Here is a 16589-nt window from a genome sequence, read left to right on the forward strand (position 1 = left end):
TGAATGAATATATATATCTATATCAACCCTGCAGCTACTTTTTTTATTGAGTTGCACTGTAAAGGCTTTTCATGGCCCGGTCTATATGGGGCAGAGGGCACCGCCTATAATTCTTTACCATGAAGACATGTTGTGTCACAATATCAACATGCAGTTTCATACACTGTTGCGTTACTACAGTAGTGTGGCTAGATTCCCATCTGTCCTTTTTGTATATATTTTATCACAGTCTGTCTTTGTCCTTTTAGCTTACAGCCCTGCACTGGAGTTTTGAAAGCTCTCTATTTTTTCATTAAGTCTAGCAGCTCATGGATGAGCACCACATTCATTTTTGTTGGACTCTGAGTTCTGACATTGCTTGTGTCTCTAATATGAACCTGATGTATTTATGGTTTTAGGGGTCACACACAGCTTTTAGGCCTTTCTTTTGACTTTAGTAACACTCTTATTCCTTTTGTGTACTTTATCTTGTATATTGTTTGTTATCGTTGTTGTTGTTCGCTGCTGCTGGCTGCAAATTTCGTTGCAAATTTCGTTTGGTACAAAGTTTGGTACAAAGTTTTGTTGTATCACTACAATGACAATAAAAACCTCTATTCGACTTCAATGTAACACTGTCATCAAATTTGAATATTTTGGTATCTTAAACCAATGAGACTGAATCCATTGTGTTATTAGCACAAAGTCTTTCTAAAGATTATGACCATATATCCCTCAAATCTCTTTGACTTAGTGTCCAGGAGATGATGTTGCTTCTTGTCTCATGCAGAATAAACATGTTGGAAGTTAGTTTTTCATGAACATTTCCCTTTTGTCTACCACTTCATTGTGAGAAACGTTTAAAGCTTTGCCTCTATTTCTACCAGAATAAAGTTTTTTTGTCTGTCTTTTTATGTCCTATTAAAATATGAAACTTTACCCAGTGGCACTGACATATATGCACATCTAAAGTCCATAGGGGCTTCCTTCTGGTTGTGTTATAATGTTTATTAAGACGGTCTTATTTGAAGGTTTTGAATATCCCCGAATGTAGTATATTTAAAGCATGATTGTGCAGACAGAGAGTCACCACCAGATGGCGGGGCAGCACATCACATCCTCATTGCTGATCTCAAACTATGATCTCACTGTAGATCGTTCAGCCTCACTCCACAACCACCCTGCTCTTTGATATGTTAATGCCTTCCATGTAAAGGTAACCGATGCCTTTGTTTCTCTATGACATTTTGGTTTGGTGAGGCCAAATCAAATCACCCATAGGTAATATAGGCAAGAAGATAGGACAGATCGGGGGGAAATTAAGAGAAAAGTACGAGAGGAGCAAATGTGAGGAACGAAAAGAGTAAATTAATAGTTGAGAAGAAAGGAAAGAGATGGAGAAGAAAGAATAAGGGAGAGAGAGCGCTGATGAGAGGAGGGTTCCACATTGGAGAACAGCCAATCTCACAATCAGTTGGGGGCCAAACAAAGCCTCCTCAAAGATGATTAGGCAGAGAGGCAATAATGTGTGTGTATGTGTTTGTGTGTGTGTGTATATGTTTGTGTGTGTGTGTGTGTGTGTGTGTGTGTGTGTGTGCGTGTGTGTGTGTGTGACCACTGATAAAGGCTATATAGAGGCAGAGTGGGATACTTTAGTATAGACAAAAAGGAAATGTCTGTCTTTTTTGAAGAGTGGAATTTGTGGAGCTGCAATGTGTGTGTCAAAGACAGAGCTTTGTGTGTGTGTGTGTGTGTGTGTGTGTGTATGTGTGTGTGTGTGTGTGTGTGTGTGTGTGTGTGTGTGTAGGTGTGTGTGCGTGCGTGTGTTATAATAATTCACTCTCACTTTTCACTTCAATAGACTTTATTAAAGATCTTTTTCGAGATGGTATGATTCTGTTAAAGTGCCCCCTGGGAAACGTTCCCTTACAGCTGGCTTAATCAAATAACCAGATTGGTCACAAACAGGAGTCATTGGCCACATACAACACACAGATTACCTTAAATATGTCTTATGCAATTGTGCCATTCACATATGGTCCCTAGTTACCATAAATACTTTGTTAACGTAAGTCTTATATAATACTGCCATAGTACACATCCATTTACAATGGAAAAAAGAAAGGTGAACATTGTGCAAGGACACAAACAGGAACTCTTCATACAAGATATTCCATTGAGTTCCCATGACACTGAGAATACAGGTAATATGTATTACAATTAATATATACTATATTACAGTAAATGCATTAGGATTTAGACAGATACAACGATACTTTCTTCCCAGTCTCAAGAGGAGAGTACATTCTCACATCCTTGTGCTATTCTCTAAAATAAAAGACTGGCACAACTGCCAGAGGATTATATAGACGTCATTCTTAATCTCGTCAGAAGGCCTGTCAGTCATCTCAAAACATTCGGTCAAAAAGACTCACAATCACAGAAAGAAACACACTATAGAAATTGCATCGCAGTCGAGGTTCAATAATACAGTAGACAACCTTTTACAAACACCTATAATCTATAAGAAGTTCTATATGAAGGACAATGGATTGCTCTGTTCCCGATTAGCTTTCTTTGGCTCACAAAATCACTATAAATAAACTTTACTGTAGTTCCTGTGATTACACATACAAGTGTATTACCATGTAATACACATAAAGATACATTTACAATAAAATACCTGAATCTGCAAACAGTGGAAATGCAATAAATATGAGTTCTTATATAATCAAATAGTAATATTTAAACAATGCTATAAACACATATGGGTACCACATGATTGCATGAATACAAACAACGAGCCAGCGTTTTACAAGTTAACAGTTGTCACAGACTTGGGATAGCTGTAGACATTTAAAATCTTAATCTTAAACTTCTACGAGGGAAAATATAGCAGACCGCATATCAGTTGCTGGAGGTTATCTAAAACCTCTCAGCTTAACACGCTTAGTACCATGGTGTGCACATTAGGTCATAATAAGCTTATTTTTTTAACACAATGCGAGCTTAAAATACATTACAGGATACAGTCAAATGTGCCACATGCACACCTGCACACACACACACACACACTGCTTCAGGGGCACGGACACTGGTTTAGGTCAGTGCACTGAGATTAAATATATGCACAGCTGAAAGCACCAATGATTCAACTTTGCGTAGCAAATGCATGATACAGCGGAATATTTTTATGATAGTTTGTTATATTTTCATCTGTGCTTTTCTGCCTTTCAGTGTTTGACCACAAACACACACACTCAGGCACACACATACAGACGTTAAATACATTGGACAACAAACTTGATTTCACCCACACACACACACACCCACACCCACACACACACACACACACACACACACACACACACACACACACACAGTACTAGAATCCACATTAGAGCATGTTTGTTGTACCCGGAGCCTTCAGATACTTAGTACTTATATATTTTGTCTAGAGGAGGAACTATGTGGGACGAGCAAGTAAGACACTCAAAGTCTTTCTCATTGCTAGCTTCTCATCGCTTGGAGAAACAGTCAGAGCGCTTCAGACAAAGAAAGACTGGATAGAAAGAACCTAAAACATGTCTTATCATTATTCTGTCTGCGGCGCTGTGAATGTTTCACCTCAGTGGCGTTTGCCTTGGAATTACAACGGATAGAAGACTGCAGGTTCGCCCTCTGGCCACTAAAGCAGTGACGGCTGAGAAGGTCTACAGGTCTTGACCCAGCCTCTCAATCTCATCGATGAGGAAGTCGATGTCGGACTGGGTGACAGCGAGGTTGGAGACGACCATGCGGAAGAAGTTTACTTTTTTGCCCTGAGGCTGGTAGCCCACCATGGTGGTCCCTGACTCCATCATCATGGCCTTAATCTTTGGTGCCACCTGGTGGAGTAGACGAGTTAGAAATTAATTGCATTCCTGATGGGAGTGTTCATGAAAACATTCATTGGTTGTATGGATAAAAAAGGAGGGAAACATGAAAGGTGATAAAAGGAGATAATATATGCTTTTACTTTATTGTTTGAATTATATATTTTATTTAACAAGGACGATACGCTGAATATTTATTGCACCAGAAACAGCTAAAAGCTCATTTCCATCTGTAGTCCACTGCGCTGACCACCGGTGATGAAACAGAAGGAAAGGTGTCTTACCCTATGGAGCTTTTCTCGCCGCTCCTCACCGTCAGGCATGCCTCTCAGGCTGGGTGGGATGTACCAGAAGCAGACATTGGTGTGCTGGGGCTGCACACAGAAATAAACACTGTTAAAATATCCACACACCTCTGGAACTTTATTTTTACATTTACACCACACAAAAAGAAAAGGAAGGAGATCTATTGGAGGAAAGAGTGCAAGAGAAATACTGTGATGGAGAAGAGTTACAATCACAAAGCATTAACATACCAATAATTGCAGTTTGTTAAGCTAATATGAGATTGTTTTTTGTTGGGTAACCCCCCTAAATGGTTTCGGTCATGCCAGTATAGCTTATTAACCTAAAAAGATATCAAATGTAATGTTCCTTAGTGATTGAAAATAACCTAGATAGAATAGAAAATTAGAGAAGCTCACCACTCCATCAAACACCATCTGATATCCCTCCCTGTTCTTGATCTTGTTGTACAGGTACTGAGACAGGTCCAAACACCTGTCAATGTGCTGCTCAAACCCTATGGTGCCCTGCGGGAGACAAATAATCTGTAAGGCACTAATTACAACAAATGAGTATGAAGCAACAGCATCTGTTATAATAACGCCATGACCATTCCTATTGGCTTTTATTCACCTTGGCCTTCCACATGAGCCAGAACTTAAAGATGTCGACGTGTCGGCCACACTGGATTGCTTTGTCCCCTGTGTCGTAGCTGGTGTCGTACTGTTTGTCTGGTTGGAACAGGTAGCCAGCACACATGGAGTTACATCCTGCCAGGATTCCCTGCAGACACACATAAAGCACATACACTGTTAACCTTTGTTTGTTTTTTTCCCACGGCTCTTAACATACAAATAAAACACAACATTCTCACACAAATAAAACCTTCAGAATCGGCTTTAAAAATGTATAAAATAGTTTTCATTGTGTGTGTTTACTGTACCTTCTCTTTGACCAGGATTGCAGAGCACTGCAGAGGCACGCCCATCATCTTGTGCGGGTTCCATGTGACAGAGTTGGCCCTGCAAAGTTTAATATATACGATTTAATGCACCGAGGTAGTTTCAGAGAAAACTTTCTTCAAATCACAATGCAGAGCAACCCATCCGTCCCCATGTACTCACCTCTCAACTCCATTAAGCTTATGGCGATGCTTCCTGGACATCAGGAGTCCACCACCCCACGCCCCCTGAGGAGGAGACAGCTCTTTTAGAGGAGGGTTATGCAGGCAAAGACGTATAATACTACTACCACTACCAATATATACTACAAAAACTGCTCCAGTGTCGACTACTCACATCAACATGGAGCCACAAGTTGTACTTCTCACAGATGTCAGCGATCTCATTGATGGGGTCGAATGCTCCGTACACTGTCGAACCAGCCGTGGCATTCACAAACAATGGCACATAGCCCTGCAGAACCAACACGCATGACAATTAGAGGGTTGAAGAGCGAGGAGGAATAAAGAGAGAAACGAACTAAGAGAGAGAAAATAAAGCAACAATAACACTGACCTTCTGTTTAGCATCAAGGATCTTGGCCTCCAGATCTGCAGGAATGACTCTCCCCCTGAAAGAGCATCGAGCACCATGTTATCACCAACATGCCATATACAAGAGTCATGGAACAGTGTCTTTCCCGTTTTCGTGACATTGTTCACATGCAGCATTTTGCACATTTACTGTATTAATTGTGACTTTAAAGGAAATGAATTCCCCACCTCTCGTCTGTGCTCAGCAGGATCACATTCTCAGAGCCAAAACCCAGAGCAGCTCCAGCCTTCTTTATGGAGTAGTGACTCTGTAGGGACAACAGTCATCTTTCATTGAAATAATCGTGTAAAATAATACAGTGACGATTTTGTGAGGTAATTGCTACTTGAGCTTTGAGTTTGCTTTCTGTCATATTGTCAGCTGTGCAACGCTTTGCAGACAAAAGCAGATGTGAGAAAAAGCAAATGGAATCCATAAAAGTAGCCATTGCCTGGACTCAAATAGACCTACTGATTATTACCGGACTTTATCAACGGCCTCAATCTACAGCCAATGAAGCATAGCGTCTGCTTGATTAGCATACTGTGTGTGTGTGTGTGTGTGTGTGTGTCACGTACATGTTCAGATGTGAAGAGGACAAGGCGAGGAGCAGCACACATGCCCTTGGTCTTGACCTCGGGGAAATACTTGTACCGTGCGATCATCACACTGTACATGTTGGAAATAGCGCCCCCTACAGAGGAGAGACAGACGCATCAGCACCATGGACAGCAGCATGGTAACTAATATATTGCAAAAAAATTGAAATAGCATTCACTCATTCGACTTTTTCAACCCACAATGACACCCACTCAACCGGTTATTCATAGACCAACCTGGTGAAAAGAGTCCATCCCCCTCTCCATTGGGCCAACCAATCATCTCTCTCATTTTCTTCAGAGTCAGCTGCTCCATCAACACAAACACTGGAGCGATCTCATAGGTGAACCTGTCAATCATATCACAAAGCGTGTGAATGTAGCGCGTCATTCCACATTACTGTAACGGTGGAGGCAATAACGTCTAGCATAAAGAATGACAGAAGATTCTTATGCACACACGTGCAGATGAGAAAGCCTAAAATCGGACACGCCAAAACACACACACACACACACATTGTTTTTTTTCATTAGCCGCGCTATAATTCCATCCACGGAGCACAAACTGGAGCTCGTGCTGACTGGGCTAATTAAAAAGTGTCTGATAGGAGTCGGGCAGCAAACATTCATATTCAAAAGCTTTCTAAAATCACTCAGTGGTTTAATTAAAGCATACAAAGCTCTGATGGCTATCTGTCAATCCTGCCAATCTCAGCGGCGAGTCTGAATGGGGCTGATTTGATGGCTGAGAGGACGTGAATGTGTGTGTGTGTGTGTGTGTGTGAGTGTTTCAAAGAGATAACAGCCTCTGTTGACCCTGAAATTCAGAAATTGAGGGAGACGCCATAATTGTAAATTTTATTCTTTCATTAGAAGAAAGTAAAAGACGTCCAAAAGTAATATTCACAACACAGGAAGACTTTTTAGAGTAGTGAGACACAGCTTTCAAAACAATGCTAGATGTGATTCTGATCTCTCTGTCGCTGACAAAAGACAAAATGGCTCGTAGCTCCGCGGACAACAAAAGAGCAACACTGCTGGAGAAGCTTAAGTAGATTAAACGTGTCCCAGAAAGCAAACTCGGTGAGGCCTGAGCTTTTACTGCCTTTGCTAACTGACAGGCCATCTCATCGCCTCCCACACACACACACTTAGGACTGATCCCTGTTTACCCCGCTTTTAATGAGGCCAGTTACACAACACTCCTCCACCCTTATCAGCCACCGCCACCGCCACCATTACCATCCAGAGCAACAATCATATCTCCTCTCTACCTCGATTCCTCTCTGTCTCGTTCACAAGTATCTAAAGAAGGACTGAAGCGAATTCGTAGCTTGGTTAGACAGCAGGAGGGATAAAGGCTGTGAGCAGTATGGAAACAATGCACCGAGGGAAAATGTGACAACAAAGGGAAGAGGAGGGGATGACAAGGAAGCTGAGCAAGGAAAAGCACGCAGAACAAAACAGCAGAAACAAATGGCAGAGAATTCGAGAGAAAAGAAAATAGAGTGAATTCTATGGTCGAGGATAGATGGAAATTGAATTAGAAACAGAAGGATGGAGAGACGGAGAAGAAAAAGGCATTTTTCTTGTGTAATTATTCCCTGTGAGGGCTCACCCACGGTTTATTGGAACATTAGCTTCTGGTCAATACCCCAGATAAGATTGTGACCGCTGGGCTTCGACTATATGAACAGCGACAGCAATGCATAAAATCACAAAGAAGTCTTATTTTGTCGCCTCTCACTGGGCTAATTTCAGAAATATGATATTCTTTGATATATTGGAATTAGGGTCCATATAAGGAACACAAAGAATACCTAATATCCTGGATGGATCACTTTCATTTCTTCTTAAAATGTACCCAGAGCAGAAAAGGGACAAAAGCAGGACACCTTTTTAAAATTCTCCTTCTCTCCGTGAGTCATTTCACGCTGTAATGACAATAATGGTGATCATTATCACAATCAGAGCCAATCATTGGTCTTTTCAGGGTGAAAATTACCCCTCAGTCACCTGCCCGTCTCCAGGGACAGCCCCTAAATGCCCTTATTATCGTCATCAAGGGCACTCGAGCCTGCGTTTGAATGCATGCGTGTGTGTGTGTGCGTGTCTATGTGACTAACCCTCTGACCCCCCCACCGCACTCTCCTCTCAGCCCCCTCAAAGGAGCACTGAGTCAGTTTGTAACCACGGGGACAATGGAGCCAGAATGAGAGCACTCCGCAGGGAGCTGCAGCAGCCAGTTTCCACCGTGTGACGTGGTTTTCTGTGCAGCCGGAGAACATTGTGTGTCAGTGTGGGGCCCAGCTGGCCTATCTGCTAAGACCAGCTCACAATGAGCCTGCAGCAAATGGACTGGAAATCCTAGCTGCTGTATCTGGGACAGCCAGAGCTGGTATGTGTGTGTGTGTGTGTGTGTGTCATTATGAAAGTGTGCGCCAGTGTGTGAATTCAATGGCCCTGTCTTCTTCCAACGAGGAGATGAGAAGTTTTTTTTATTCCCTGAGAGGGGGTGGTTTCCTAAGCTAATGTTTTGAGAAATGGGATAAATTAAGTGTCTCAATTTCCTTTAGCGTTTGGTTTATTATCCTTGCGTTGATCTTTTCTTTAGCAGCCAGTCTAGGAGGAAATATTTTAAACAAGAGCATATACATGTTGTATATTGTCCTCTGCCCACTGCTTATCGTGTGTGGTCTTTTTGCACTATGCGGGTGCTGCTGTCTCTGTAGCAATATGTCAGTTATTACCATGAAACTCTGTTTCTACAACAATGTCACCGAAGAAAACTCCTGCAGATTTGTTGCACTGTTTTTGTTGTCATACCCAGATTTATTTCTCTCAAACGTATGAGTAGACATGAATGAATTAGTCGATTAGTCAATTATACAAACCTTTAAGTTCTAAGGATTTCCCTTTGTCATGTGTTAGTAAATTGAGTATTTTTAGGTTTTGCTAAAAAAAAAGATATTTCAAAAAAGACATTTCATGATGTCATCTTGGGCTTTTGGGAAAGTGGGACTGGCAGGTTTTTTTTTTGTTAAAAAATGTTAACTGGATAATGACTAAATAATTGTCCGATTAGATGATAAAGAAAATCATCGATAATTGCAGCCCTACGTAAACATGCTGTACATTTCCTTCTTAGCCCCTAAAGTCAGTCTTAATACTTAATATTAATTTTGTAATTTCTCCACTGAGAATAAATTGTCAGAGCTGTTAATATTAGGCTCTGCAAAGATGTTGCTGTCTATGCATGTAAATCTGTGAGAGCTTGTGTCTGTGTTCAATAGTGTGATGTTCTTTATCATCCAGTGGTCATAACACAGAGTTATAGCTTATTTACAGCATGTGTGTGTGTGTTGAGATTGTGTGATCTTGATGTGGTTCATGCCCTCTATTAGACTTGGCCACCATGTAACTGTGACCTGAGATCAATATGCAATCTAACCACCCCTGGGGCTGTGCTGCCTTCCATACAGTACAGCACAGTGGCAGCCTACCGCCTGTCAACACACAGTCTCAACAGGACAAACCAAACACTTTATATAACTGCCATCAGAGGCCGTATTCGACCAACTGTGGTGGTAGCTGAGAGGACCAAAATAAGCACATCCACCGTCACTATATATGATAATGACTGGGGGCTATTTCCAGTGGCCTACAAGCTGGAAACCTCAATTGTCCTGTCATGACATGGAGAGGTGTTCCCCCGAACAGAACTGTGTCATGCAAAAGCAAAGAGAGCGTAACTTACATGTTGGTGTTAGCAGTGGAGGTGAGCCACTCCCCGGCCAGACCGATGATGTCCAGACCAGAAGACAGCTGGTTGAAGAATCGTGGGTGACCTAAACATGAAAAATATAACTCTCTTAATGTCTTTCCTATTAACAGGGCTTCACTGCCCCTCAGCCTCTCGTGCTTTATATGAAAAAAGAAAGCAGAAGGAAAGACAGACACTGAAACATCTGCCTTGTCCTGAGTACGTTCGCTTTGTGACGGCATATAATGACGACAATGTGCTGCAGGCTAAAGCTGACCGCCTACATCTGATTGTGAAAATACATAAAAAAATGTAAACACCCCATAAAGAAACAGTTCTTCATTTCAATATTCACAGTTGTTCGACCATGAAACCTCAGGGATGTGACATAGCACTTCTCAGTGTACATAATTACATTGGTAACAAGGCTATATGACAGCCATTTAGACTCTAAGGTGCTTGCACACACAGCCACCGTCAATAGGCCTGGAGCCTAAATGCAGTCATGGATGTAAGCACCTTGTGGAGGTGGTGCTGTGTGGCTCACACCAAAAAAATACGTGATTCATATTGAGTTACTTCTGAACGAAAAATATAAAATGTGAATACAATAAATCTAATATCAAAGACTTTGCTGCTGAACAGCGAGAGGACAGACAGAGCCGCTTCATATTCCAGCACTGCGGACAGCTCCTAGAGTGGGACTTCGCAAGATTGAGCACAAGAAAAAGAACCCACACCGAGTCTCCGAATGAAAAGTGGGGTTGAGTTGTAGGCACAGTAGACCCGGCGTGATATATAAAACCCAAGGGACAGTTTGAGCGTTGTCGTTTTTAACAGCTTGAAACAGCCCGTGTTAAGATCCCCTCAGGCGACACTCGCTTTAATAAGTCGAGGGGGAAGAAACGGAGGATGTCGACTGAATTACCAGGGGGACAATAAATATGGCAGTCGTCGTAATGGGCAGTACACTATCTGGCAAACAGCTCCCTCTCTAATGGTTCGTGTTGAATTCACCAATTCACATGAAAGTGAGAAGATGGACACGTCTTTTTTTTTTCTTTTTTTAATATCATCATAATATAGGAATATTAATGGAGATGCCAGCCGAGAGGTAAATATCATAAAATGACTGTAACATTCTGATTAGGTTGTGCTTGTAATGACATCTATTACTATATCTTGGTCTGCAGGTAAAAATACAATTTTTGAACTGACAGCGAAGGTTAATTGCTTTTCATCTCCACACATTCAGTGTCCTTTTGCTATTTAAAATAACGTTTGCCACCATATCAATTATGTATAACCCCCCACATTTCCTCAGGTGCAGCTCTATAGTACAGCTCAACCTTGAAGATGTCCTGGCCTACCTGTCCGGACGCCATATTTGAGCGTGTCCCTGCAGTCCACCAGGATCTGCTCCAGGGATTCGGGCTGGTCGGACAGCTCCAGGTTGAAGCCCTCCATGCCCTCCAGGAGCTGGTGAGGGTGGTGGAAGTCCAGCACCTTGGTGGAGCGGTCGAAAGTCTTCTTGACGTAGGTGGTGAGGATGTCGACCATCTCCAACAAAAACTGAATGGTGGGCTCCTCTCCATTTTTGGCTGGCAGCAGGTCTAAGAGGTGAGGAGTGGAAATGTAACTTTCGCTAAATTTGGCTTTCACTGGAGCCCACCTTTTATAGAGCCAGGCTCTGAGCATGTTAACCATCACTGTTTAATTGAGTAGCCTTTAGAAAGCGTTGGGCACATAGTCATTCTTTTAAGTACAAATTTGATTTTGCATTTCTTACAATTTTTCTGTTATGTCTAATAATTATTTCCTTTCACCAACAGTCACTTTAATTCGAAGTAATGAGCCGACGACTATTGTGACCACGGAACGTGCAGCTCTAATAAAGCATGTAAATGGTTCGAGAAATGACCGATAGCTTTTTTTTTCTTTTTTCTTTAACGCGTAGTGCAGCGTAGCTCTCACCTCTGGCGAACAGGTTGGAGAAGTCGGTCTCGGTGAGGCGGAAGCGCGCGTCCCTGTCACTGTTGTCACACGAGAGCAGGTTCTTCTGGCCCGCGAGCCTCCCTTTCTCGTCCAGACTGTTGTTCTTCTGCAGGAACCCTAGGGTGTTACACGGCGGAGGGCAGGAGTTATCACCAAACACCTCCATCCCAAACACAAGGAAAAATACGAAATATGAGACCAAAACAGATACAAATTAAAAAGAAAAAAAAAATCAAGAAAGACGAATAATGAATGTCCAAATATTCAGCGTTATTAAGTGTATAAATATGTATATCTGTATTATTAATCAGCTCCTAATGCCCGGATTCTTTCATGAGAAAAGCTTTTCTGGTGGAGGCCAAACCCATCCAGGCCATATATGTAGCCTACACAGGGAAGAGGGACCACACGCGTCTGTGTGTGGGGTGGGTGCCACCCACCACCCTGTGACATCACAACCACACCCCAGTGAGGAAGCACCCAGAAGCACCCAGTCCACAGACTGATCGGCTCAGTAGACATGCCCGCGGCGATGACCCATACAGCCAATAAATGCGCACCCTTAAGAGGGGATAATGACGGATGCACAGACCCCAAGCCCTACATGTTTTGAACTCTATGATTGATCATTATGTAGGCTCGTTATAGCTGCAGGATAATGACGTCACGTTTGGGCCAGTCGTGCGCAAAATACGTGAAGTCACACACCCTTGTTATGTGTAAGCGTAAAATATTGTCTCTTATATTTTTCAATGGAAACTCCATAATGCCTTGCTCATTAAATCGTATATGACATATTCGAAATCAATATGTGAGACCCTCTAATAGCCTCCCTATAGAAATATTCCCATTCAATATATATTCCAGTCCAATAAAAAATGTAATTTAGACCAATCAGAATCTATTGGTGATTTTCTCATTCTCGGAAATGGCGATATCAAACGTATTCGATTCTTTGGTCATAATTGATTTCTGCCGTAACAAACGGGCCAACATAGCATGTTTGAATGGATCATATATTCATTTCCCGTTTGCACAGCTGCACGAATAACATATTCATTTGTATTTTTTGAGTCACCGAAAGAAACAAATTCCTTCAAAGGATGACTGCAAAATCACGTCCGCTAATACAGGCCATCAGTGAGATTAACAGCTTTCAAAGAAAAACAAATGTATTCTTGTCTGAATGGAAAATGAAAATACTGGTGTATAAACAGGTTATTCTGGGCTTTATAACATATATCTCCAGGCCTGTCTAGATGATTTTTCTCTTGGCGGTGAAATGGAAAAGACATGGGGGGTTCGGGGGGGGGGGGGGGGGGGTGGGGGGTGATCCGGGGCTCTCATCTTCAGACCTACAGGCTAATGTCCACTGACCTTTGGAAGATGGAAACACACTGTGACAGTCGTGGATGGTCCTGCTCTACAACCGCCTTTATAATGGCCTATTTCAGGCCTCCAAACGGGTTTATTCATTTACAAACAAAAAAAGAATAACAGCTACCCTGTGATGACATTTTAAAGGGAATCGGGGCAAAACACACATCACGTTCAGAATATTATGGAGACATATTGTCATACATTCTCCATATGCCAAATAATCCGGCTCTTCCAAAAATGCATTATTCTAAGATGTCAGAATGTGACTGAGGTGACAGGAGTTGATTTTGCGTGCCCAGAAACAAAAAAACTTACCACAAATCTTCATCCCCAGCTTCCGTGTGCATCCGTGCATCCACGCATATTCGTTGGCTAAAACAGAATGAACGTTTGAGTTTCATGGTGTGCAGGCCGCGGAGACAACGTGGATGGGCGGATGATGCAGCTGGTGGAGCACAGTGAGCACAGTGGAAGCGTGATGCAGACGGCTCTTGGCCGGGTGTGATGTGATGTGACTCTGAACTCTCAGGTTGTTTTGGTATTTTCATTTTTAAGCATTAACCTAGTTTGGCTCAAGGGTGGTCTTTGTTGAGCCGAAACTTTATCCACTGTTGTTTTTATTTATTTTGTATTTACCACAGCACCCACTGATCGTAAGGGGATGAGCCTTATAACATTTCCGATTTGAGTTCAATCAATGGACACCGACAGTGGCCGGCTCACACACCCAGCCAAGGGGCGGGGTGGAATTAACGCCCGTGAAATGAGCTCACAGAGGAGGGCAGGAATTAATTGAGTGAAACGCAGTATGTGACTGGAGCGAGCTGGAAATGACTGTGGCCGGAAAGTATATAGCCGGCGTATTGCAGAAACTTCAAAGCCGGCCATGGTGCGTCTCATGCATCCACACTCACAGCTACACACAAACCCGAGCGTGGACATGCGTGAGCAGAGATGGAGCAGAAGCCCGGGGGGAATAAAAAAATGCAGAGCGCGAGGCTGCGAGTACACCTGATGGAAAACTTTCAAAACAACAAGTATTTAAATTCACTGAAGCAATTGAGAGAGAACGGCTCGAGGTGGTGAGGCCAAGGCATACACACACACACACACACACACACACACACACACACACACACACACACACACACACACACAGGCAGCCGCGCGCGCAGACACGCGACCACGGACACAAGCCGCCAGGCGTGAGATGAAGCGTGGAAGAGAGATAATGGCAACATCCAGCAGCAGTATACGAGCAGAATCAGACAAAACAAACATCTTCTTTTTAATAGGCCTTTCGCGGGACAAATTCACATTCGAAATATGTCTGAGGTTTTCAGACATGTTTATCGACACCCAAGGGCCACACATAAAAGATTCATAAAATAAATTGTTCGATAAAGAGAGAAAATATGAAATTGAATTGAACACCGGTGCCGAGGAACTGTATCTGATTTCCTTTTACATTTGGCCGAAGACAAAAACATGAAATGATTTCCCCGCGTTGCGCTGCAGATGGCTGCTCGAGTGCACTATTATGGGGACAATTTTGTGCATGCAACAACGGCTTTAAAATGATTAATTAACCAATGGGTTAATGTATCACCTACATCAATATGTTCAGCCACTTTTTGAAAATGAACAGCAAAATATGTCTCAAAGAGCAACTAATATATACAGCCTACAGCCTCGAGGGCCTAAAACATCCTGGCTGGGAAACGAGATAAGATGAATCATGACAGAAATAAATTATCATTAACATATATTTATATATATATATATATATATATAATTATATATTTTATTTTCTTCCTTGCAAAATGCTTCAAAACATTTTAAATAGTACGATTAAAACCCAGACAACGAAAGCGTTACTGTAAGAAAAAAAGGGGAAAATGTTGAAAACAGGAATATATTCGATCGGAAAATGCTTTTTTATTCCAAAATGTCATCAGTGAAATGCCATTGGATCATTATAAATATCAATGCTTTAATGGCGCATTCTTTCTGCGCCAGGTCCACTGCTCGGTGCGCACCGCTGATCCGCCAGACAGCGACAGGCAGCTGTGATGGCTCTGTTTTTAACCGGAATGATTAACGACAAAGCCCACACAGCAAATGGCCCGGGCGAGACCCGTTTTTATCAGACAGAGAAGGAGGGGAGCGAGAGAGAGAGAGGCGGGGAAGCAGACAGAGAGGTGCGCGTGTGTGTGTGTGGAGGGGGGAGTACTGGGTTTAAGCCTTCGTGTTGGCAATAGATGGCACTGCAAAGTGTCTTTGAGCAAGGCACCGAATCCCTGTCAGCTCCAGCGGGCTGTTTCTGTAAACGCAGCCTTTACGCGCCGGAGACGGACAGCCTTAAGGAGAATTTATCCTTGGGGATCGATGCGGGATCACAGAGCGTTATGAACAGAGAGAGGAGTGTGAGTACGTACTTGTGGATGGAGGTCTTAAATTGGCGGAGTTGGGGTCCTGGTCCCCGCCAGAGGCTCTCGGTTCAGACGTGGCCATCAGTTCTCTGTTATCTGATCTCCAGCTGGGAAATAATTCAACTGCAAACAAAACGGTCCAGGGTTAGGAGATAGCCAGGTCAGTTTACACAAATCACACCTAATATATATATTAACTGCAGTCCATTTGATTGATAGAACAGGATTTTATCCGAAAATGAGGCAATCCACTGTGCCTAACCATACGATTTATTCCCGAAGGACAGCTGATTGGGCTACGAACCAAGCCGCGCAATTTGGAGAGAATTGCACATTGACGCACAAGCATTACGCGCACCAGGATAAACAGTCTTGGTGATAACATAATGCCTATGGGTACATTCATTTCGGAGATATTGCTCAATATGTCATGCATTCAATTGGTCATTAATTACTCCCAGGGCTACTGACATTAATGGCCAATATTAAAGATAAAATTCAAAAGTTGTCAGGGAGATATGAGAAATATATTTCCTTTGTACTGTACGTTCTAATGGCTCGTTGAAACAAAATGACCTTTTTCATCAGAGCAGCGCCAGACTGTTAACATTTGAGCTGTGTGTCATCACAAAGGAATAAAAACAAGAATATTAAATAAAAAAAAGATGCATTCAGCCTGCCATACTCAAGATGACATATGAGGAACAACTCAATTAATAGATGACAGGACAGACTGATTTATTAAG

The 16589-nt window shown here is 42.5% G+C and overlaps 1 protein-coding gene across 1 annotated transcript; it reads right to left on the bottom strand.

Moving 5' to 3' along the window:
- Positions 1-3692: 3692 nt before the first annotated feature.
- Positions 3693-15925, bottom strand: LOC142956311 (glutamate decarboxylase 1-like). The gene is made up of 16 exons (XM_076097835.1): positions 15850-15925; positions 13727-13783; positions 12011-12148; positions 11407-11649; positions 10031-10121; positions 6511-6623; positions 6253-6368; positions 5863-5942; positions 5657-5711; positions 5438-5554; positions 5264-5328; positions 5083-5161; positions 4773-4922; positions 4559-4666; positions 4139-4228; positions 3693-3866 (listed from the first exon to the last, which is right to left on the bottom strand). Exons 1-16 carry the CDS (start codon positions 15923-15925, stop codon positions 3693-3695), a joined length of 1752 nt encoding a protein of 583 aa, XP_075953950.1.
- Positions 15926-16589: the final 664 nt, after the last annotated feature.

Source organism: Anarhichas minor, unplaced genomic scaffold, assembly GCF_050575085.1.
Source record: "Anarhichas minor isolate MPS153535 unplaced genomic scaffold, ASM5057508v1 ptg000024l, whole genome shotgun sequence".
NCBI classification, from domain to species: domain Eukaryota; kingdom Metazoa; phylum Chordata; class Actinopteri; order Perciformes; family Anarhichadidae; genus Anarhichas; species Anarhichas minor.